This window comes from Nematolebias whitei, chromosome 3, assembly GCF_014905685.2.
Source record: "Nematolebias whitei isolate Nwh7 chromosome 3, NemWhi1, whole genome shotgun sequence".
Lineage (NCBI taxonomy): Eukaryota > Metazoa > Chordata > Actinopteri > Cyprinodontiformes > Rivulidae > Nematolebias > Nematolebias whitei.
The window spans coordinates 50,057,231-50,080,571 of NC_056500.1; the positions used below are offsets into that span (position 1 = coordinate 50,057,231).

The window sequence follows — 23,341 nt, forward strand, 5'->3', positions numbered from 1 at the left end:
GTCGTAAGCTCAGAGGTGACAGGGCTTTCTCTGTTGCAGGTCCACGAATGTGGAATGAGTTGCCACTGAGTGTCCGACAGGCTCCCACACTCTCAGTCTTTAAGTCTCGCTTGAAGACCCACTTCTATTCTCTTGCCTTTAACACGGTGTGATTTGTTTTGGTCCGGTCTGTACTCGACACTGTTGGCCATTTTAGTTAGCTTCTGCTGCTATTTGTATCTGTATTTTTATTTTATGTTTTCCTGTCAGCTGTGCATGTTTAATTTATTTTGTACAGCACTTTGGTTGGCCTTGTTGCTGTTTTAAGTGTTCTATAAATAAATTGGTATGGTATGGTATCATCTCTCATGTTGCCTTGCCTATAATCAAGATACGAGGTAAAATACATGTTCTTTTAGTGTTCATTGACTCTGGTACAGACAATGAATTTATGGATCTTGAGTTTGCTAACATGCTTGGCATCAGAATAGATCCCCCTGCTAAGGGTCACAAGGTGATAGTCTTAGACAGACATATGTTACCAACCATAAAACTGAACCAGTTGTTTTGTCTCTCATGGGGGAATCAGAGGGAATCATCATGAGACCATATATTTATCAATTCTCCCAAGCTCCCAGTCATTTTAGGAACATCTTGGCTATACCTACATAGCCCATGCATTGACTGGTGGGGTAAGGATATTGTGGGGTAGTCTGAAGGATGCTTGTCATCCTACCTTTTTGATGATGTATCTCATACACTATGTTCAGATACTACTGTGGAGACATATCCAGACCTCTCTAAGGTCCCCTCAGAGTATCATGACCTCAAGGAGATTTTAAACAAAGTTAAGGCTTACTTACTTCCTTACCTCCCCACAGATCCTATGACTGTTCCATTGACCTACTCCCCAGCTCTGCACCTCATAGAGGCCACCTGTATTCATTGTCTGGTCCTGACAGTCACAAGTATATCAATAATTCTCTTCAATCTGGCATCATCAGACCATCTGCATCCCCTGCTGGGGCGGGTTTCTTTTTTGTGGGCAAAAAGGATGGCTCCTTAAGGCCCTATATTGATTACCGAGGTCTGAACAGGATCACTCGCAAGAACAAGTATTTCTCTTGACATGTGGTTTTCACCTCATCCAAGGTTCCACTGTTTTTACTAAATTAGACTTGAGAAACGCTTACCATCTGGTCTGCATCAGAAAGGGAATGAGTGGACAATGGCTTTAAACATGCCTAACTGGAACTATGAGTATTTGGTAATACCTTTTGGTCTAACGCTCCTGCCATTTTCCAGGCCCTTGTGAATTATGTTCTCAGGGATATGGTAAATCAGTTTGTCTTTGGTTATCTAGACAATATTCTTATATTCACTAAGGATCTACCATCCCACAGGAAACGTGAGGTCTGTTTTACTTAGTCTGCAAAATAATAATTTTGTCAAAGCAGAGAAATGTGAGTTCCACCAAACCACCAACCTCATCTTTGGGCTTCATTATCAAACCTAATCAGGTATCTATGAATCTCGCCAAAGTCTCTATGGTATTGGACTGGCCTACCCCTAAGGACAGAAAGCAGCTTCTGAGGTTTCTAGGGTTTGCTAATTTTTACTGCAAATTCATCAAAAACTATATCCAGGTCTTGACCCCTCTGCATGCTCTCACCTCAGTCAAAACCAGGTTTCTGTGGAACGACCGAGCTGAGGCCACCTTTGCCAAGCTTAAAATAATGTTTGCTTCTGCTCCTGTTCTTCATTCTCCCGACCTTTACCGACAGTTCATCATGGAAGTGGATTGCCTCTAATACAGGGGTAGGTGCTGTCCTCGGCCAATGTTTTTTTTGATGGAAAGATTCACCCATGTGCCTTTTTCTCCAGAAGCCTATCTGCTGCAGGACACAACTACGATGTCGGGGAGTGAGAAATCTTAGCTGTCAAGATGGCTCTCGAGGAGTGGAGACACTCAATATAGGGTGCCAAAGGATCATTTAGGGTCTGGACTGATCACAGAAATCTGGAGTACATAAATACAGCAAGGAGATTAAACCCCAGGTAGGCCAGGTGGGCTCTGTTTTTCTGCCGGTTGGACTTCTCCCTCTCTTACAGACACGGAACTAAGAATGCCAAGCCTTACACTCTCTCTAGGATTCAGGATAAGTTTGAGAAGTATCAGACTAGCTGAGAGTAGTTTATTCTACTGGAGATGGTTCAACTTTTGATCACACAACTGGAGGAGGAGATCAGACAGGCTCACCATGATCATCCACCACCTACTGATTGCCCCAAGGATCATATGTTCATCCTGAAGGACAATGTGGAACAGGTACTCAAGCTCTGCCATAAGTCTTGACTATTCTGTCATCCAGGAATTAATAAGACACTGGTGGTGGTGAAGGCCCAGTTTTGGTCAAGAATGTCAAGGAGTTCATCTCCTCTTGCAATCAATGTTCCCATCCAAGACCTCCTGATGACCTCCTGCTGGCCTCCTGTGACCACTCCCCATCCCGTCCTGGCCCTGGTCTCACATCTCTGGATTTCATCACTAGGTTGCCTTCTTCCGGTGGTAACACAGTCATCCTCAACATTTTGGATAGGTTCTCTTGAGATGGTTCATCTTGTCCCCTTAAATAAACTCCCATCTGCCAAGGAACAGAGGGAGGTCCTGGTCCGAGAGGTGTTCTGCCTCTATGGTCTGCCTGCTGACATTGTATCAGGTCTGGGTTCCCAGTTCATTTCTCGGTTTTGGAAGGAGTTCTGTTATCTTCTGTGCATTTCTGGCAGCCTCTCGTCTGGTTTTTACCCAAAGACTGATGGACATAGTGAGAGGGTAAAGCAGGAAGTAGAGACCAAGCTTTAGCTCCTATGTGCAGAGGTTCCACCCAAGTGGTGGCATAAACTTCCCTGGGTGGAGCAGGCACTGAACTCCCTGTCATCCTCTGTCACTGATCTGTCCCTGTTTTTAACCGTCTACAGATTCTAGCCACCGGTGATCACCATTTAGGGGAAAGTAGCTGAGGTCCCCTCTGCTCATACGGCTGCCCACAGAAGGTAAATGGTAAATGGACTGTACTTATATAGCACCTTTCTATCTTATTTCAACATACTCAAAGCACTTTACACTACAATCTGTGCCCTAATTTACCCATTCATACAGCACTCTACATCTCTACAAAGCTAACTGAACAAATCATTCTAATGAGACTAATCAGTGCTTTAACTCACATTGAAACACTGATGGGACACACATCAGAGGCTATGAGGGGTTCAGTGTCTTGCCCAGGGACACTTCGGCATGTGACTGCTGGTGGATTCGAACCCCCAACTCTCGTATTGGAGGACGACTGCTGTAACCATTCAGCCACATCTGCCCACATATGTCAGCAAGTTTGTAGAAGAGCCAGAAAGACCCTCTTCAAAATGTCCACAGTCTATTCCAGGAGTGCCAACCGATGTTGTACCCCAACTCTGCCTTACCAAGTGGGTCAAAACATCTAGCTATCCACTATGGACATTTTTCTCCATGTGGAGAAATGTAAATAGGCACCTCCTTTTCCCATTTATAAAGTGGTGAACCTGTTGGCAGTCCGCCTACAGTGTCCTCATTCTTTGAGGATACACCCCACATTTCATGTGTCTCGGGTTAAGCCTCTGGATCCGTTCTTTTTTGGATCCTCCTCCAGATCCCCTCCTCCTGCCTGACCCATCGATGTTTCTCCTGCCCACACTGGGGCGGCTATAGCTGAGTGGTTAGAGCAGTCGTCCTCCAATGCGAGAGTTGGGGGTTCGAATCCACTAGCAGTCACATGCTGAAGTGTTCCTCGGCAAGACACTGAACCCCTCATAGCCTCTGATGTGTGTCCTATCAGTGTATGAATGTGATCTAAAGTACTGATTAGTCTCATTAGAATGATTTGTTCAATTAGCTTTGTAGAGATCTAGTAGAGTGCTGTATGAATGGGTAAATGAGGACACAGATTGTAGTGTAAAGCACTTTGAGTATCTTGAAATAAGATAGAAAGGCGCTATATAAGTACAGTCCATTTACCATCTACCATTTACTGTCTGGAGACCCCTTCACTTCCAAAATTGGGGTCAGGGCCTCCATTATCAGATAGATTAAGAGGGTTATGGCCCAGAGGAACATTCATGGGTTCCTGCCTGAACCATTCTGGATAAGACCCTGGTTTGGAATTTCTATCACTCCCACTCAGATCAACGCAGAGGTCCATCAGTAGCTGGACCTTGAGGAGGGGGCTATGTCATGATCTCTGCTCTGTGCCACCTATCATGACCACTTCTTTGCCACAATCACACTCATGCTCATCACCTGTTGCCCGATCTATATTAGCACTCCGTCTACACGAAGTCTCTGCCAGATTAGCAAACATTTTTTTGTCAGTAGATGTACAACGTTTCTTCCAAGTCCATGCCTGATTTTCTTGTCATGACCTCATGCCTGTTTCCTGAATCCTCCACCCTGTCTGCTCCATTTCTGGTTAGTTCTGCTTATCTGATTTTCACAAATGCAACTTTTTTCTGCCCATTGATTTTCAGATTAGGGTTTCCCCTCTGGATGAATTCTCTGACCTCGGATTCCCCTTGTATGACCCTTTATCCACTACTTGGACAATGATTAAGATTTTCCCTCTATCTGATCTAGTCTCAGCAGGCCTCTCTCTCCAACTGCTTGCCCACCACTTATGGTGACATCATTACCACCACTGATACTGCTCCTCCAATCTCTGGGAGTTGGCTCTGCATTTCGCCAAATGCTCCTCAACCATCTGAGAAGGTTAACGGCTAATCTCCTGCTACTCTGCACATTCTCTGAGACCTACAGCCTACTAACAGTATTAGGACTCTTTAGATCAGTCCTGTGAGATGATCCTGACTACCACCTGCCATCTTAACATAATAAAATTTGTTAAAACATCCTCCTGAACTTGTGAAACCAAAACATGGATCTTGTCAAAATAACTGAATTCAGAGATATGCAGAGCCAAAGGATCAATATGCATGAAAATCAATATCATGTCACTTATACCCAATTATCAACATCACTTACAAAGATATCTGAGTGATGATGGCTGAGGCTAGGAATAAAAAGAAAGACTCACTTTTATAAGAAGTGCTGTCTGCTCTCCGATGAAATCGATAAGCTGCAGCTGGGCTAATGCCTGGAAAATGAAAAGAAGATCAATGTTTAAAAAGAATCCGGAGACATTAAGGGTGCATTCACACTAGCCCTGTTTAGTCCGCTTTAATCGAACTCTAGCTCATTTTCCTAGAAAGTCCGGTTCGTTTAGGGAGGTGTGAACGCACCATTGAACTTTGTCACGGAACAAAAAGGCGAACTCTGGCCCGGGCTAAAACCTAGGTCTCGGTCCGGTAGAAGCGAACTCCAGCGCGGTTCAAGTACAGTGTGAATGTAAACAGACCGAGCCCCGCTCCGCAGGGTAAACAAACACGCATTTCTCTGACCTTATTTGGAGCTGTCAGCTGCCTTGTGTGAAAAACAATATCCTCCATGGTCTTCTGTCCCATCTTCTGCTCATGCTAAGTCCATTTTTGAAAAATGACAAAATATAACTCCTAAAATTGCTAAAACTTGATGCCACTTCGTTTTTATTTTTATTTACAGAAGAAGAAGAAGATGTGTCTTCAGAGGTTTTTGTGTCGTTTCTTTCAGTAGTTCTTGGTGCAGCGCCCCCACAGGCGAGTGGGAGAATGGGTTGGTTCAACAGGTTGACTCGACTGCACAGTGCAGTGTGAATGCAAATGTACCAGCTCAAATGTAAACAAAAGGTCATGAATATTGGTCCCGAACCGAACCGAGTCTACCTGACTATCTGGTGTGAAAACGACCTAACTCAAATGTGGGTACCAAGAAAAAAAAACTTGACCTCTCCAAGTGGCTTCAAACATCTGCTAAATTCCTGGCAAAGACCAAATGCAGGAATGTTCCTGTTTTTAATTTTCTACATCGCCTTACAACCTAACTGTTTTTTGTTTCATTTTTAACACCATTTTATTTCACTTGGTGTTCTCAATTTGAATGCATCCTTCGTGATTGTATACGGTTGTATTTGTTGTCCACAGTTGTCATCACTGTTGGTTAAAATAATGTCTCTCTTGTAAATGAGACCCCGAGGTTCAGTGGGATTAACCTGTATAAATAAGGTTGAATTACAGCAATTTTTTTTTATTATTTACGGTGATAATCCTGGTTAGGGATTAATGCATCCAACAGCTTCAGAGTAGAAGCTGTTCCTCATTCTGGTGGTTCTGCACTTAATGCTCTGCAAACTTCTGCCTGAGGAGAGTGGGGTAAAAAGTGTGTGTGCTGGGTGAGTGGGGTCCTTCATGATACAGGTGGCCCATGTCCTGTATCTGGAGGAGTAGATGTCTGTGATGGTGGAGAGGCTGAATCCAACAGTCTTCTGTGTAGCCTTCACCACTCTCTGCAGAGCTTTCCTTTTTGCAGCTATGCAGCCCCCATGACCCATGTTGATGCTGGAGCACAGAATGCTATCCACTGCACACTTGTACAATCAGGTGAGGACTGAGCTTCCAAGACCAGCTCACCTCAGCCTCCTGAGGAAGTAGTCTACTTGTAGGTGGAGACCACTTCCACCTGTAGCGTCCAACCAACATCCCTCAAAATGCAACGTCCTTAGAGACACTGCGTCTCTTCTACTCAGAAAAGGCTCTGTGTCCCATGGTGCTGAGGTGGACGAGAGGCACGTTGAGGTGGATGGAAGAGGAAGAGCGTAGGGAGCGTGAATGGGTGATAAAGTGCAGGAGATCGGACAGAGAGGGAGGGGCGAGGTTATGGATGGCCTTGAATGTGTACAACAGGATTTTAAATTGAATTCTGAAACTGACTGGAAGCCAGTGAAGTTGCTTTTTTGGTAACGATGCGGGCAGCTGAATTTTGAACCATTTGAAGCTTACAAAGTAATTTTTACGGCAGACCAAATAGGAGAGAGTTGAAGTAATCAAATCGAGAAATGACCAAGCTATGGACCAGGATGGAAACAGAGTGCGGGGAGAGGGATGGATGGAGACGGTTGATATTTCGAAGGTGGAAGTATGCAGACCGGGTTATATTATTGATGTGGGAGTGAAAAAAGAGAGTTCTGTCAAGAATGACACCCAGACTCTTAACGTGAGGGGAGGAAGAAACGATGGAGCTGTCAATGGTGAGGGAAAAACTTAACTTTAGATATGGTGGATTTAGTGCAGATGAGTAGAAACTCTGTTTTATCACTGTTTAATTTAAGGAAGTTAGATATAAACCAGGATTTAAGTTCAGCTAAGCAGGAAGTGAGGGAGGAAGGAAGAAATGAAGAATTAGGTGCAGTGGATAAGAAGAGCTGGGTGTCATGGGCAAAACAATGGAAGTGAATGTTAAATTAATGGAAGATATTGCCAAGGGGGAGAATGTAGATGAAAAAAAGAAGGAACCCCAGGACAAAGCCTTGGGGCACACCTGAAGTGACGGGGTAGGAGGGGGATCTGAATGATTTAAGTTGGATGAACTGAGTGCGGCCAGAGATATATGACTGAAACCAAGTGAGGGGTGTATGGGTGATGCCAATGGATGAAAGTCTGTGGAGGAGGATGTTGTGGGAGATAATATCAAATGCCACACTAAGATCGAGGAGAGAAAGTAAACCAGAATCTGCTGCCATGAGAAGAGTGTTAGTGATTCTAAGGAGAGCAGATTCTGTGCTGTGACTGGGGCAGAAACCAAACTGGAACTGTTTGTATAGACTAGGGGTTGAACGAGTATATAATTTTTAAACTCGACATTAACATAATAAAACCCAAGTAGAACTTGAGTATTTGATGACGTCATAGATCTCAAGATACAAAAATAAATAAATAAATAAAACCGCAAAAGAAGGTGATTATTTACAAAAAAAAGACCAACAAAACATTGGGAGCGTATATTATGCTCCTACCATTTATCATACTGCAAATAAGTCACGGGAAAAACTAAACTATTAGTTATTATTATTAAACTGCAAACGTGAAGAAATGCAGCACGTCAAAAACAAAACTTAACAGTGGGGGGGGGGGGGGGGTTTAAACCATTAATGGTGCGCATTAAGTTTAGTTTTAGAGATTAATATGTTTATAGATTTTTTTTATAGGTTTAGAGATGAAAATTTTTTGCTTTTTGTTTGTGAAACAAGAGGAAGCTGGTTCTGGTTCGGTGGATTGCACCCGGTGTTACACCATACTTTGTGACCTGCAGCAGTGCAACACCGCCCCCTACGGTCATACGGTGGTCACATAATGACGTCACTACGGACACTCGACCTTACATTTTTAACCTCGATAGATGTTCTAGCAATCGATGTGTAGATTACTTGAGTAATCTGTAAATGCCCTAGTATAGACTGTTTTTGGTTAAATGGAGGTGGAGCTGAGAAGCTACTGCTTTTTCCAGAATTTTAGAGATGAATGGAAGGTTAGAAATAGGGCAAAGATTACTGAAAATATTTGGATCCAATCCAGGCTTCTTAAGGATCAGAGTGACAACTGCAGTTTTGAAAATAGTTGGAACATTTCCTGAAGAAAGAGAAGAGTGAATAATGGCAGAAATGATAGGGAGAAGTGAAAAAGGCAAAATTTTACAAGCACTGATAGGAGAGGAACCAGAGAACATGTGGACAGCTTGGATTTCAGAATGAGTTTGGCTATTTCAGAGGCAGGAGGAAGCTGAAAGACAGAAAAATGCTGACTGAGGGGAGAAGGTTCAGAGGAGGGAGGAAGAGGAGAGACAGGACAAAGTTGCTGATGAATTTTTCTGATATTATGATTAAAAAAGAACATGAGAGAATTACAGGTGTCATCTGAATAGAAGTCAAGTAAAGCCAAGTCAAGTCAGATTTATTTATAGAGCACATTTAAAACAGAAACTGTTACCAAAGTGCTTAACAAAAATATCACAACATCAAATAAAAAGTAACAAGATATATTTACAGCACATGGAATAAAAATAAAAAAAACGAAACACAATTATTTAATTCTTCCCCCAACAGCTTACTCCAAAGTAGAACAAACCAGTTCTGCTTGTGATAAGATGGTCTTTTTGGTACGCCCCCCTCCTCCATTGCCGGCCCTCTTCCTTGTTGACCGTCTTGTCAAACTGGTTGAAAACAACAAAGTCCATGCTCAATAATCCAGGTATACAATCCAACATTTTTTAGTCTGGTAATCTGGACAGTTTCTTTTTTTTTGTGCTGAAACCTTTCGCCTTTGGTCCGGAAGGCTTCATCAGTCAAGGAAACACAACAAAACTGATTCTTGCTCCAACAACTTACTCCAAAGTGGAACAAACCAGTTCTGCTTGTGATAAGATGGTCTCTTCGGTACGCCCCCTCCTCCATTGCGCATGGACTTTGTTGTTTTCAGCCAGTTTGACATGACTGTCAACAAGGAAGAGGGCCGGCAATGGAAGAGGAGGCGTACCAAAGAGACCATCTTATCAATCAACCTTTATTTATACAGGTAAATCCCATTGAGCCTCGAGGACTCATTTACAAGAGAGACCTGATTTCAACAAAGAAAGATGACAACAATGGACAACAGCAACAACAATAAACAGTTATAAAAAAGCATACTACAGTTTTTTTTTTTTTTTTTTTTACAAATAGGATGGCTAAAAGGAAAAGGTAACAAAACAAAAAACAGCTAGATTCCAAGACAAATGTAGAAAACTAACAACAGGAACATGTCAGCATTGGACCCTGCCAGTGCTTATCACAAGCAGAACTGGTTTGTTCCACTTTGGAGTAAGCTGTTGAGGGAAAAAATCAGTTTTGTTGTGTGTTTCATTGACTGATGAAGCCTTCTGGACCGAAGGTGAAATGTTTCAGCACAAAAAAAAAAAAAGAAACTGTCCAGATGACCTGACTGAAAAATGTTGGATAATAATTTAATTATTACCCTTTTTTTTAATTATTATTTTCTTTCTGACTCACAGGGCAGCTGGTGCCTATCTTCAGAGGTTATTATTTGAAAAGCAGGGTACATCCTGGACGGGTCACAAGTCCGTCACATTGGGACATATAGAGGCAAATAAGACAACTATTCATAATCTCACTCACACCTTGGGAAATTTTTGATTATCCTAACATAGATGTTGGTCTTTGGGAAGAAAAGCAAGTACTATGTGAAAATCCACACATTTTTTCCTTCTTTTGGCTGCTCCTTTCGTCGGGGGTCACCACAGCAAACTAAGTCCCACAAAGACTTGGCAACATTTTCTTAAAGCCAGACGTCCTTCCTGACGCAACCACAGACCACCGAGCTACCACAACCCTCTGTGTGGAGCAGAGAGCTGACATCTAGGGCACCCGGGTAAGCAGATGGGGAGTTAAGGGTTTAAGGGCCTCGCTCAAGGGCCCAGAGTGGGGCAAATGAGGGTGGAGGCAGGTGTGGGTGCTTCACCTTTCTCACCCACATTTTGATGTTGTCAGTACCGGGAGTTGATTCAATGATCTTCCAATCACAGGCTCACCTTCTCTAACCTCTGCGCCACCACTCCCTTACTCGGTGAAAATCCACACATGCACTGGGCAAACATGAATTGACTAAGGCTGGGCGGTAAATCTGTACCCTTCTTGCTGTGAGGCAACTACACTAAACTATATATAATGGATATCAAATAAAAACACAAATTGCTTGCCACAGAGTTTTAAATGTGGTGCTAGTTAGCAGTTCTTGTTTTGAATCCCCTTTGATTTTCAACCTAGTCTTGCTGAAAGCTGGGTATAATGGGCAGTGTATGGTAGGACACAGATGCAGGCAGACCGCTAATTAAAATAAAAAATGATTTATTCTTTTAAACAAATGAAAACAAAGGCTGATGTATCAGCAAGAAACATACAAATAATCTGGAGGGAAAAAATAGGGAAACATGAGGGAGCAGGAGGAGGACCGACACATCTGCAATGATGACAGGATAATGAGCCGCTGGTGAGGTGGAGACAAGGAACCTTATGCATACAAAACTGAGTGGGATTGAATGTGGGAACACCTGGGATGAATGCTGAATGGGGACAGGTGATGGTGGCAGACAGATTGGGAGGACACAGAGGAGGCTTAGTAGGGGTGAATAGAAGATGGCACAAGAAACACTGGAAAATAAAACAAGACCTAAACCAGACTACTCAAAATACAACCCTAACACTGAAATACAAAAACACAAACGATCTAAACTGAACAGGAAAACACAACAGAATCAAAAGGGCAAAAATAAGCCATAAAAGGAACAAGATAAACTACAGATTAAATAAAATCACAGAAAAGTATTCTACAGAAGCAAAATAAAATCATAATATGGATATTGTAATAATAATATAATGTGGAATGTATTCAACAGACTTCCGGTAAAATGTCAGGATTTACATACCTTCATCAAAACAAATAGTCCAGCGAAGAACAGGAGCGTTGCCCATTCGACTCGGTGCAGGATGATCTCAAAATCCTGTACGTCAGCCAGAACCAAAAGCCAAATGGCACCCAAGATGGCGATCCAACCTGAAACAGAACAGGAAATGCCATCTGAGATCAGCACTTTCTAACAGATTTATGACTAGAATGAATGTATGTTCAGATCAAAAGCAAACATTTGCCATTTTTCACCATTAAAAAGTAGCCATTCGTTTAATATAAGCTGCCATCTGTAATTTTAATCAAATTTCTACAATTAAGGCAGCACGGTGGAACAGTTGGTAGAGCTACTGCTTCTCAACGAGAAGGTCGCCAGATCGAATCCCGGCTGGGGACCTTTCTGGGTGGAGTTTGCATAATCTTTGTGTGCATATGTTGGTTTTCTCCAGGTACTCCAGTTTCCTCCCACAGATCAAAAACATAAGGTTTTTTGTTACATTTAGCATTTAGGCTAATTGGCAACTCTAAATTGTCCCTAGGTGTGAGTGAGAGAGTGGATGGTTTGTTTCTTTTGTCTCTATGTGTCACTGTGATGGACTTGCAGAAGTTCATCCTGTGCCTCTCGCACAGTGATTGATGGATATGGGCACTAGTGACCCCCATGACCCGAAAAGGAAGGAGCGGGTAAAGATAATGGATGCATGGATAGATTTATTTAATCACTATTTGAATATGAAAGGAAGGTAAAAAAAATTATGAAGGAATGTCACCACTGGTCAGTATTCCTTCAGCTGCAAGTATTATAGGAAAAGACTCAGAAAGTGGGAATATATAAACAGGATTTTATAAATGTGGTTGGTTGGAAACAGTGAAACCATCTTAATTCAAATAGCCAAAAAATAAAACGTTTCTAAAAGTGGAATCAAAGGCCAGTGGACCTTTTTATTCTTAAAAAAAAAATTTTGTTCTCATACTAAATAAGTAAAATAATTTAATCAGAGGAGCTTTCTCAGATAAGAGGCAAAATGTAAAAAAAAATCAAAAAAGAATTCCAAGTGGCTTCGGTTCAACTTGCATAGGAGCATTCCTCAATAAAAGGAATGCATACAAGCTGCTGCCCTTCATGCCAAATTTTTAAAGAAAGATCCTGTGCAATTTGATGGCATTATAGTAAGTGTTGCAGAGAACTCTTGTTACTATTGCACCAATATTTATATCAGAATATGCAAAATTACCAATCTCCTTACTAAATCATTCTTCACCAATCTGAACAGGCAGCTATCCGTATTATTTGGAATAAAAAGCATCCATAAATTGCCAGGAAAGTCTTGCATCTGCCCCACAGGCTTGGAGGCATGTCACTTCCTAACTTGATGCACTATTACTGGGCAGCTAATATCAGAGCTCTACTATTCTGGTTAGGTAAGGACACCCCTTCTCCTGGTTGGGCAGCCCTGGAAAAGGCCTCAATTAGATCCAGTTCTCCTTCTGCATTACTGTGTTCTCAGCTGCCCTTTAAGCAATCAATATCAACCTACACTTCTAACCCAATTGTGATCTGGGCAGTTGTAGTGTGCTAAAAGGCTCGATTGGCTTGGTTAGCGTCAGAGCTCCACTACAGTCATATTTTAAATTAACGGGTTCTATCTTTTTTGAGCTACTTGACAGATATGTGACATATGTACTGTGCGTGGATGGTTTAATCAGTGACATGAGACGTTAATTTTCTTTGACCCATCAAAATAAATGTGGTCATTTATTAACAGAATAAAAATTTAACTTCAAAACATTGTACACTTGATTAGACTGATCTGGTTCTGATTAATAAAACTTGGCATGTTTTACTTAATAAAAACAACAGACATTTCTGAAGGCATCTGGATTAATTACTGGCAAGATAGAAGTTTAAAGATGGGAAATGAAGGTGTTTAAATGGAGAGAAAATGTGGAGGAAGATGTATGTCTGTAGACCAGAACAACACGCTCCTTTCAAACGCAGCTCGCCGTGGTGCACTTGTAGTGAAGCCAGTGACGACTCTTTACCTTGGCGGAGAATGGGTCAGCTGCGGTCAAGAGGTCCCTGGCACGCTACCTTTCAGCGTCTCCTCAGGGCGGCTGCGACTCGGCAGAAGTCGTGAGATAATCCGTTCCACAGAACAAACTTCCTCAGCAGTTATAGGGCATACGCCGGGTGGAGCCACAGCGAGGCGTCGTGGCTCCTGCAGAGATGGATGACTCCATCAGCCTGGAAAACTGAGTCCGAAGTTCCATTCAGCAGTGGAAAAACCCCAGAAGTACTCCACAATACTCCAAGAGACTCAGAAGAACTTCAGAAGAACTCAGAGGAACTCCAGCCGAACTCTATCAGAACCAGATGAACTAACGGAACTAACAGTTCCAGGAAGTGTAGACTTTTAAAGAGTTCTGCTTCCGGTCACTTTTAGTAAGTCCTGCTTGGTTGAAGGAGCCAACAGGGGTGTGGTTTTAGTGACGTCAAAGGGTTTTTACAAGTCGAGAAAACATCAGAAATGTTTAGGAACAGACAGAGAAATGTTTTGACGAAGTGAGAAACACCACAGGTGCCAGTTCTCTTGTTTACTGTCTGAGTGCTTTAAAAACACGACAGCTTGTTCCAACAACTAGTTTTGGACTGTCTCCGACTTTTGACCGACATCACTCCTTCTAATTTCAGACAGAAGATCAAAAAATGCATAATTACTTTGTAAAATAGACATTTAACTCAACTCAACTTTATTTAGGTAAATTAGCATTACAGAAAAAGGAAAACAATATAGACTACTTTTTGACAAATCAATAATTTACCAAAAAAGGAATAGGCTGAAGCCGAGGCTTATACTTGCCTACCCTAACTTGATTTCTAATTTGAATGAGGATTAAAAAATCATTAATACTGTTTCACAGTTGATTTAAAATGAGTGGTTCACTTCAACATTTAAAAATGGTATAAACTAAACACACTTTTGATTATCAAGATATTGTAAAATACTAATAATATAAAAAAGAGAGTGTTCTTTCAATTGATTAGTTCAGGATACAATTAGAAAGTCTCTGGATGAGCTAATTTGTATTTCTGGATTCAAATCAATGAAATAACAGTTCCTGTCCCATGAAGGTTTTCAGAGGCAGGTTTTGATCGAAGGCCTAATTCACTAAAGTCCCCCCTTTGGAAATCATCGCCTGTCCATGGGGATGATTTCAAACGTGAACTTATGCCTCCGAATGTCCTTGAGCTTGATGTAATCTAGCAAGAGGAAAACAAAAGTCAAAGAAGGTAATCCCACAACGGTTTAGGTAATTCCATAATGTTGTTGGCAATTCCATTGTAGCCATGCTTTAACCCCTTGGAAACAAAGTCTGTAATCCATTGGAAAAAGTCATATAATCCACAACGATAAATCCACAACGATTGGAGGTGTTGTTTGATCAGCATGCAGAGGGGTTCCCTCGATTGAACTGCAGAGGCGACCACTGGGTGAAGATTGGAGACCCACGTTGGTGTTGTAGGTCCCTTCAGCGAAGGTTGCTGCTGGTGGTTCCCAGTGGGTGCCATTCTGGTTCTATGTGTTATGCATTTATGTGGTTTTAGTTGGGCTTATGATTGGGATTTTACATAAGACCTTAACCTATATGCACCTGGTGTGTAAGCTATCATGGTTTAGATCAGCTAAAGTTACCAGTTTAAAGGGTGGGTCATGCGGAAAAATTTTCATATAGGGATTTATACCTATAGAAGGGCATTCCAAACTATTTTTCCATTCCTAACTTGGTTTAAGTTAGATTTACATGGCAAAATCTAGTTTGGTTCAATTGTCTGTTGTCCTTTTAGACGAACGACTTGAGGTTTTGTTTTTTGGTATTCCCCTAAATGTTTTGGAGTCTATGGCAAAACTCAACTGAAGGATTAGCTAGCCCCCCCCCCCCCCCCCCCAAATAGGATTGTTCGAGTAGGTTTGGCTTAAGCGTTGTGAGACCAATGTAGATTATGGTACTTAAGGTAGCATTAATCTACATTGAATCCGCAAAGATTGCATTTTAACAAATGAACTGCATGTTGACACAGTTAAAGTCCTCTTAGTCTCTAACTAAAATACACACAAAACTCATTCTTGCTGGGGGTGTTCAGAAACAATACCAAAAACCAATTAAACGATGTCTCAACATCGACAAAACAGTGGCTAAGCAACCAGAAAAACAACGTTTCAACATTGACAAAAGTAGTAATTAAGCAACTAGAAAACAAAGTTTCGGTGGGTCACTCACTCTGATTGTCAGATTCGATCACGTTATCGCGTCTGGTAACATTACCCTAACTAATGTCACCCCACTTTGGTCATGGGGGACCACGAATACAGGTGAGGACGTCGCTCCATGAGCTAAAGTTAGGTTGCCCTTGAGTAATTTTAGCTGATTGCGCAGCTGAAAGAGGATTTTAGGGTCTGGATCGGAATCCAGGTTGGCTTCGGGCGGAGTGTTTTTCTCTGGGTCAGTCAAAGACAGCATCATCGAGTTTATTGCAGGATCCAACTTCTGAAGTTTGATGATGTCTGGGTCAGTCAGCACGGGTTGTACAGAGACTGTGTTGTCAGCCGGCTTGGCTGTAGCCTGTGCACGTGTGACTGCCATCACCTCGGCTGTAGGTTGTACTGGCAGAGTTGCGAGCAGCCTGGAGGGGTCAGAGGACCTCTTAAGGCCATCATGGCTCCGTCCTTTATAGCTGGTTTATCTGTCCCCGACGACAGTACAGCATCTTTGGTGTGGGATCCTTGGATCTCGACACCTTGAACTACCAATGGTAGGTAGTATTCGGTGGGCCCTGACTGTTTCAGCTCGCAGAGGAGGCTGTGTAATTCAGTCAGAGTCGGGTTCACCAGTTGGGTGTTTTCAGTTCCACATGCTTTTGAAGGATTACTTACCGGGATCGTGTTCCCTGTCGAGAGGTCCTCGGTGCCTTCTGCAGTGCCTGCTGTTGGGCAGTCTGTGACTGTCTCAGGAGGCATGAAAATTGGCAGGGGTTTGCTCACTCTAGCCCACATTGTCTGTGTACCATAATCTATAATCGCGTCAAAGCGATTTATAAAATCCTGGCCAACCAAAAATGGGAATGAGTCAACCATAGACACATATACCGGGTGGTATAGTGTCATTTCGCCAACCTGCATGTGAACCATAGCTCTAGCTGTCAGGGTTGTCCCCATATATGGGAGGCCCTGCAGTCCAATAGCACATTCTATGAGAGGTATTTCCCTGTGAACACCGTTAGCGGCAGTCCTGAGCTCCTCGAGCAGTTTAGCTGACATAATAGTCATGTCGGCCTCACCATCCAGTAGGGCTTCATGTGTGACGACCCCTTCAAGTGTGATCGACAGGTAAGCTTTATTAGCGACCCCCTTTCTGATCAGGTTACACAGGAACCTTGTAGGTTTTAGCCAACGTTTCTTCTTACGTTTACCTTTACCTGTGTAATCCTGGTTTTTCCGAACCGTTGGTGCAGTTGCTGATGCTCCTGTGAGTTCGGCTTTTGACGGGCTTCCGTCATTGATGTATGAGATTACCCGCTCACCGTGTGTTGAGGGGCTTTCATTGTTTGTAATAACAAGGTCCTGGTGGCTGTCTGTGACAGCGGCAACGTTGTTGTTTGTGTCACCCTGTTTGGACTGAACCGTTAGCACAGGTATTGCTGTTTCTGAGGTTTCAGTTTGTGATGGTGTAGTGATGTAGGGTTAGTTAGCGTAGGAGCTCCACTACAATCAATATTTAATGACGGGTTCTCTCTTTTTCGAGCTACTTGACAGATATGTGAGAGAGATATTGTGTTTAGAAGTACTGTGACGTGAGACGTTATTTTTCCTTGACCCATCAAAATGAATGTAGTCATTTATTAACAGAATCAAAATTTAACATCAAACATTGTACACTTGATTATTCTGATTGAACGCAATAACACAGCTTAATTAATGAGCTTCACAATGAGAAATCATACGGCCATGATTTCTCACTTGCAGCTTATTACAACAGACATATCCTTAGATCTTAAATCAATATCTGCAGACTTTTAGCTTATCTTTTACTGGCAAGATAGAAGAGTTTTAAAGATGGGAAATGAAGGAGTTTAAATAGAGAGAAAAGATGTGGATGAGGATGTATGTCTGTAAACCAGAACAACACGCTCCTTTCAAGCGCAGTTTGCCTGCGGTACACTGGTAGTGAAGCTCATGACGACTCTTTTACCTTGGCAGAGGATGAAACAGCTGTAGTAAGAGGTCCCTAGTACGCTACCTTTCAGCGTCTCCTCAGGGCGGCTGCGACTCGGCAGAAGTCGTGAGAACTAGTTCCACAGAACAAATCTCCTCAGAAGTTATAAAGTTTTCACCGGGTGGAGCCACAGCGAGGCATCGTGGCTCCTACAGGAACTCCAGCCGAACTTCATCAGTACCAGAAGAACTTAGCGGGACTCTGAGAAGACTCAGAGGAACTCAGAACTTCTGTTCTCTCAAGGAACTTCGGTTCATGTCTCCCAGAACTTCTGTTCTCCTGTGCTCCCAGAACTTTGGTTCAAGTGTAGAACTCCAGACTGGTTGGAACTAGGAAGTGTCGACTTTTAAAGAGTTCTGTTTCCGGTCCCATTTGGGAAGTCCTGATTGGTTGAAAGAACCAACAGGGGTGTGGTTTTAGTGACGTAAGAGGGTTACTACAAGTCAGAAAAACAGCAGAGATGTTTTAGGAACAGACAGAGAAATGTTTAGGAGCAGACAGAGAAATGTTTTGGCGAAATGACAGACCCCAGGTGCCAGCTTCTCTTGTTTCTGTCTGAGAGGTTTAAAAACATGACAGTTCGTTCTAATAACTTCTTTCTGACTTTTGACCGACATCACTACTTCTCATTTCAGACGGAAGATCAAAAAATGCATAATTACTCTGTAACAGATGTAGTGAACTAGGCCTGAGGTCAAGTCCTGACCTTAAGGACCATATGGGACAGAAACTGTCATTTCATTGATTTGAATCCAGAAATACAGGTTGACCCATCCTGAGACTTTCTTTCTTGAATTAATCAAGTAAAAGAAGACTACTTTCTATTATCATTACCATTTTACAAATGTTTTGATAATCAAATTGTGTTAGTTCAAACAATGTTTAAATGTTGAAGTGAACTACTCATTTTTAAATCAACTGTGAAACAGTAATAACGATTTTTAATCCTCATTCAAAGTGAAATCAAGTTGGAATATGTTACAGAGTAATGATTCAATTTCTTGATCGTCTGTTTGAAATGAGCAAGTGGTGTAAGTTGGTCAAAGTTCAAGTTTCGGTCAACTGCAAGTTTACTGAAAAAGAAATGTCATGTTTAACTTTTACAGCAAGATACTAGAGAAGTGACTCCACGAAGTCTGAGTTCTTCATAAAAATCTTCTGTCTGTTCTTAAACAATCTTAATCTTTTTCCTTGACTTTTCATAACACCTTACATCACAAAACACACCTCTGTTTTGGTCCATCGACCAATCAGAAACTCCCAAATGAACCGGAAATAGAGCTCTTTAAATGTTGGTACTTCCTAGTTCAACCCAGTAAGAGAAGTTGGAGTCGAGTTTGGAGTCGTTTGGGAGAACAGAAGTCCAGCCATGATTCAAAGCTCTTCCGAATATTGGGATTATGATATCTTCCACCTCTGAGTGGAACTCTGACGGACTCCACTCATGTGAAGTCCACTCGTGAGGTGAATTTGTGTCAAACAAGTACCGTCACTACTTCGGACGATTCACAGCTGTTCCTACGGAGACGCTGAAAGGGTGCGTTAAATGGAATTTTGTACAAGGGAGACATCTCCAGGTAAAAGAGATTTCTATCACCTAAGTGTACCGGGGAAGAAGCTGGGAAAAACCCGGAGAGTGCCGTTCTGATGCTGACACAAACATTCTCCCTCATCCATCTTTTTCTCCCTCTAAACTTCATCTTTCCATCTTTAAAATTCTTCTATCAAGTAGAAATCATTCCAGATATTTTTAGAAGTGTCTGTTGTACAGCTGGAAGTGAGAAAACAATCGCCGTATTGTTTACTCCGTGTAAAACTTGCTAAATTAGCCATGTTGTTATTTTCCATATTTTGCCAATTAATGTAAATGTGTGATGTGTTAAACTTTGATTCTGTTAATAAATGACCCACTGTCGTTGGTGAGTCAAAAATAATTAACGTCTCACGTTACATTTCTAAATTCAATGCACATTATATACAGTCCAGAAAAATGAAAGAATCCGTTTAATTTATGAATATATATCATGCATATGTTCATTCTACACAGACATTAACTTGATTTCTACTTTGAATGAGGATAAAAAAATCATTAATACTGTTTCACAGTTGATTTAAAATGAGTAGTTCACTTCAACATTTAAAATGATTTGAACTAAACACCTTTTGATTATCAAGACATTTGTAAAAATAGTAATGACAATATAAAAGAGGGTGTTCTTTCAATTGATTAGTGCAGGATACAATTAGAAAGTCTCTGGATGAGCTTAATTTGTATTTCTGGATTCAAATCAATGAAATAACAGTTTCTGTCCCATGAAGGTCTTCAGGGTCAGGTTTGACCTGAGGCTTAGTTCACTACAATGGGTCACCGTCGGTGACGTGTGATTGTACCCCCCCATTTCAGGTGAGGGTGTGTCAGAGTTTACTACAACAGCGTCATGGTGACTATCTGTGACAGCAGTAACAGTGTTGTCTGTGTGCTCCGACTTATCAGCAATGATATCGCCAAACAAAGCGATAGGTTGTTTGTCCGTGGCAACACCATCCACCAAGTCCAACAACCGATGCACCCTGTCTGTCTCGTCCAAGCTCAGAGGACTGCGGTTCTTTTTCTGGACTTGCTGCTGTTTCTTTTTTGTCTCAGGCTGTTCAGCCCGACGTGGTGGGGAAACAGTACCCCCCCTTTGGGGTTCCCGGTGGGATCCCTGTTTGTATGGGTCACTTTTGGTGCCACATTTTTTACCCTTAGGGTGTCCGCCCCCCTTCTGGTACGATCATTCATCCTCTGTTTCCTTGGGAAGCCATTTTGGATCTCGTCTGGACCAGGGGGCACTCACCTGTTGTGGTTTGGCTGCTGAGAAACCTTGTTTCCTCTCGCCTTTTTTGGGAGGGGGAGTCAAAGCTCTCGTCCCTTCCAATTCTAATGACTGGGCAGGAAACCACTCACCTGGGTACATCTCAAAGGGTGTTTTGGCCTGTGAACGTGCTTCAAAGACCTTCACAGCACAACTTTTTATCTCACTGATGGATTTCTCTTTGAAATTAGCCATCATTTGCACTGACATCCTTATGTCAGGGTGCACATTTTTGCTGAACACGTACTTAAACGGTTCCTCTTCCTCCATGTTGGCCTCGTTCCTGTAACCAAAATAAGCCTGCAAAATCCTGGAATAATATACCCTGGGGTGCTCATTCTTACCTTGCACAACCTTGTTGGCGGCTGGATATCCGCCAGGTCCCATGCAAGGTGAATACTCTTTCATAAGAGCAGCACATAACAGGCGGTAATCCTTTCTTGTGGCATCAGGTTGACGCTCTATAAAGGAAAACACCGTCCTGGATGAAGTGAGCCTGATCAAACCTACTTTATCCTCAACTGTAGCGTCGGGATAGCTTCTTAATTGGAATTCAAGGTTGTCAAGATAGGCCTTAGTGTCAGTTGAACCCAACGGCCCTGGCTCAAATCGATTGACATATTTTGTAATTTTGTGCAAATCTGAAATTGGGAGCAAAGGCTGTGTTATCGGTATCGTAGGAACCAAACTGGCACGTGGAGGTGTGTCGCTAGACTCATGTGGAGGTGACGGAATGGGATTAAGAGCAGGAGGTGCAGCAAAATCCTTCTGAGGTGGTGGTGGGTGACCTGGACTCTGACCTTGTTTGGCTTTGAGTTCCAGACAACCTCGCCCCACGTCAGAAATCGCATTTGTTGCTACGGCTAGTTTCACCTCACAGGCTTTTAAACGTTCCCGAGATGTATGACATTCACTCTGCAAACGCACACCTTGTTGTACTAACGCCTCCTTTTCCAATCTGCACTCACTCAGAGCTTTTGATGTGAGTTGCAACTGTTGTTGTAGTGCCTCATTGTCTGAAAACAGTGTTTGGCACTTAATCTGTCCCTCCCTCATCTTCTCGTCATATGAGTGAGCTTGTAAAGACAGCTGAGCTTGTGAGAGCTCTCTGTCACGTTGTAACTCATTCGCACGGGTCTGCTGATCAAATTTAGACTGTGCCATGAGTTTGAGGTACTCCTCTTTTTCACTGTTTAACCTTATTGCAAGGTTGTCAGCCTTGTTTACCACAGCATAGAATGTTGCTTTCAATAATGCCACTTTTCCATTAGTACCGGTACGGGCCGGTACAGCACGGCTCTACTCTACTCGGTACGGTACAGGTTGTGTTTCCATTATGCTTTCAGTACCGGTTCCAGTGGGCGGGGTTCAAATTGACGTCACCACCTCTCACCAGCTGGTGGCGCTGAGACGCAGAAACTGTTTTCAGTACAGGTTTAGAATTTAGGTTATTTTGAAGTTGTGTGTATGTATGTATGCATGTATGTGTGTATGTACATGTGTACATATATATATATATATATATATATATACATATATATATATATATTTATACACACACACACAAATATATATGTACACACACACATATATATGTACACACATATGTGTATATATATATGTGTATATATATATATATATATACACACACACACATATATATCATATGTGATATATATATATACATCACATATGTATATACACACAATTATGTATATATCTATATATATATGTATATATATATACATATGTATTTATATACATATATATGTATTTATATATATTCATATATATTTATATGCATATATATGTATTTATATATATTCATATATATTTATATACATATATATGTATTTATATATATACATATATTTATCTATATATATTTATCTATATAAATATATATATATGTATATAAATTAAATTTCTGATGAACCAGATTCTACAAAAAACATCTAGATTTAAATTTTTATAGGTTTTCATCATCATTTGATGTATTTGCACTCATTGTGTCTACTTTTAATGTTCATTTTAAGTGTGTGGTTTCCTTTCTTGTTCACATATATACATTTTATTTTTAGCTTTGCTTTAAAGTTCTTATTTTGTGATTTGTACAATTGTGAGTTAAAATAAAGTTGAACTGATGTCGTCTCTTCTTTAAACATGTTTGAGGGAAATATTCCTGAGATCCAATAGTTATGTGTCTTTTTATGATTTTCAGCTGAGTTAACAGTCATTAAAGTGAAAACAGGATTTCATGATGAAGCTGGCACCGTTTTTTTTTTTTTTTTTTTTTAATCTCCAACGCTCTGCTGGTCTCACTGATCCTCTCCTCCGGAGAGGAGGAGGCTGGGAGGCTCATCTTCCCAGCTCCAGCTCAGCTGGTGACCCACAGAGGCTGTTCCAAGACTCCATCCGCGCGTAATCATGAAGGTCCGACCCGCGCAGACAGGCGGGTCTGCGACGAACGGTGTAAGCGATTTTAAAAAACATTTTACGTGTAAAAAATTAATAATCATTTTTAAATCGCTTCTGCAACTTTTTAAAACATTTTTTGTATAAAAACAAAATATTATTTTATTTAAAAATCGCTTCCAGCGTCCGTCCCAGACTGTCCAGTCCGCCTGACTGCCAGGTGGGATCGGGATTCAGCCTTCATGGTTACGCGCGGCCGGGGTCTGGCAACGTATGTATGTATGTATGTATGTATGTATGTATGTATGTTTTATTTATTCATTTCATTTCATCCAAACAACAAATATAATACAATATAAAGAAAAGAAAAAAGATATACAATCACAGAAATAAAATGAAAGGCA

At 41.6% G+C, this 23,341-nt stretch overlaps 1 protein-coding gene across 1 annotated transcript in view; it reads right to left on the bottom strand.

Annotated features, from left to right (window-relative positions):
- The window catches only part of oca2 (oculocutaneous albinism II), a 659,230-nt gene that overhangs the window by 81,891 nt on the left and 553,998 nt on the right, over positions 1 to 23,341 (bottom strand). Inside the window, exons 20-21 of the mRNA XM_037698314.1 lie at positions 11,414 to 11,541; positions 5,103 to 5,162 (exon numbers count right to left, since the gene is read on the bottom strand). Coding sequence (XP_037554242.1) covers positions 5,103 to 5,162; positions 11,414 to 11,541 — 188 coding nt within the window. The remainder of the gene's footprint in view (positions 1 to 5,102; positions 5,163 to 11,413; positions 11,542 to 23,341) is intronic.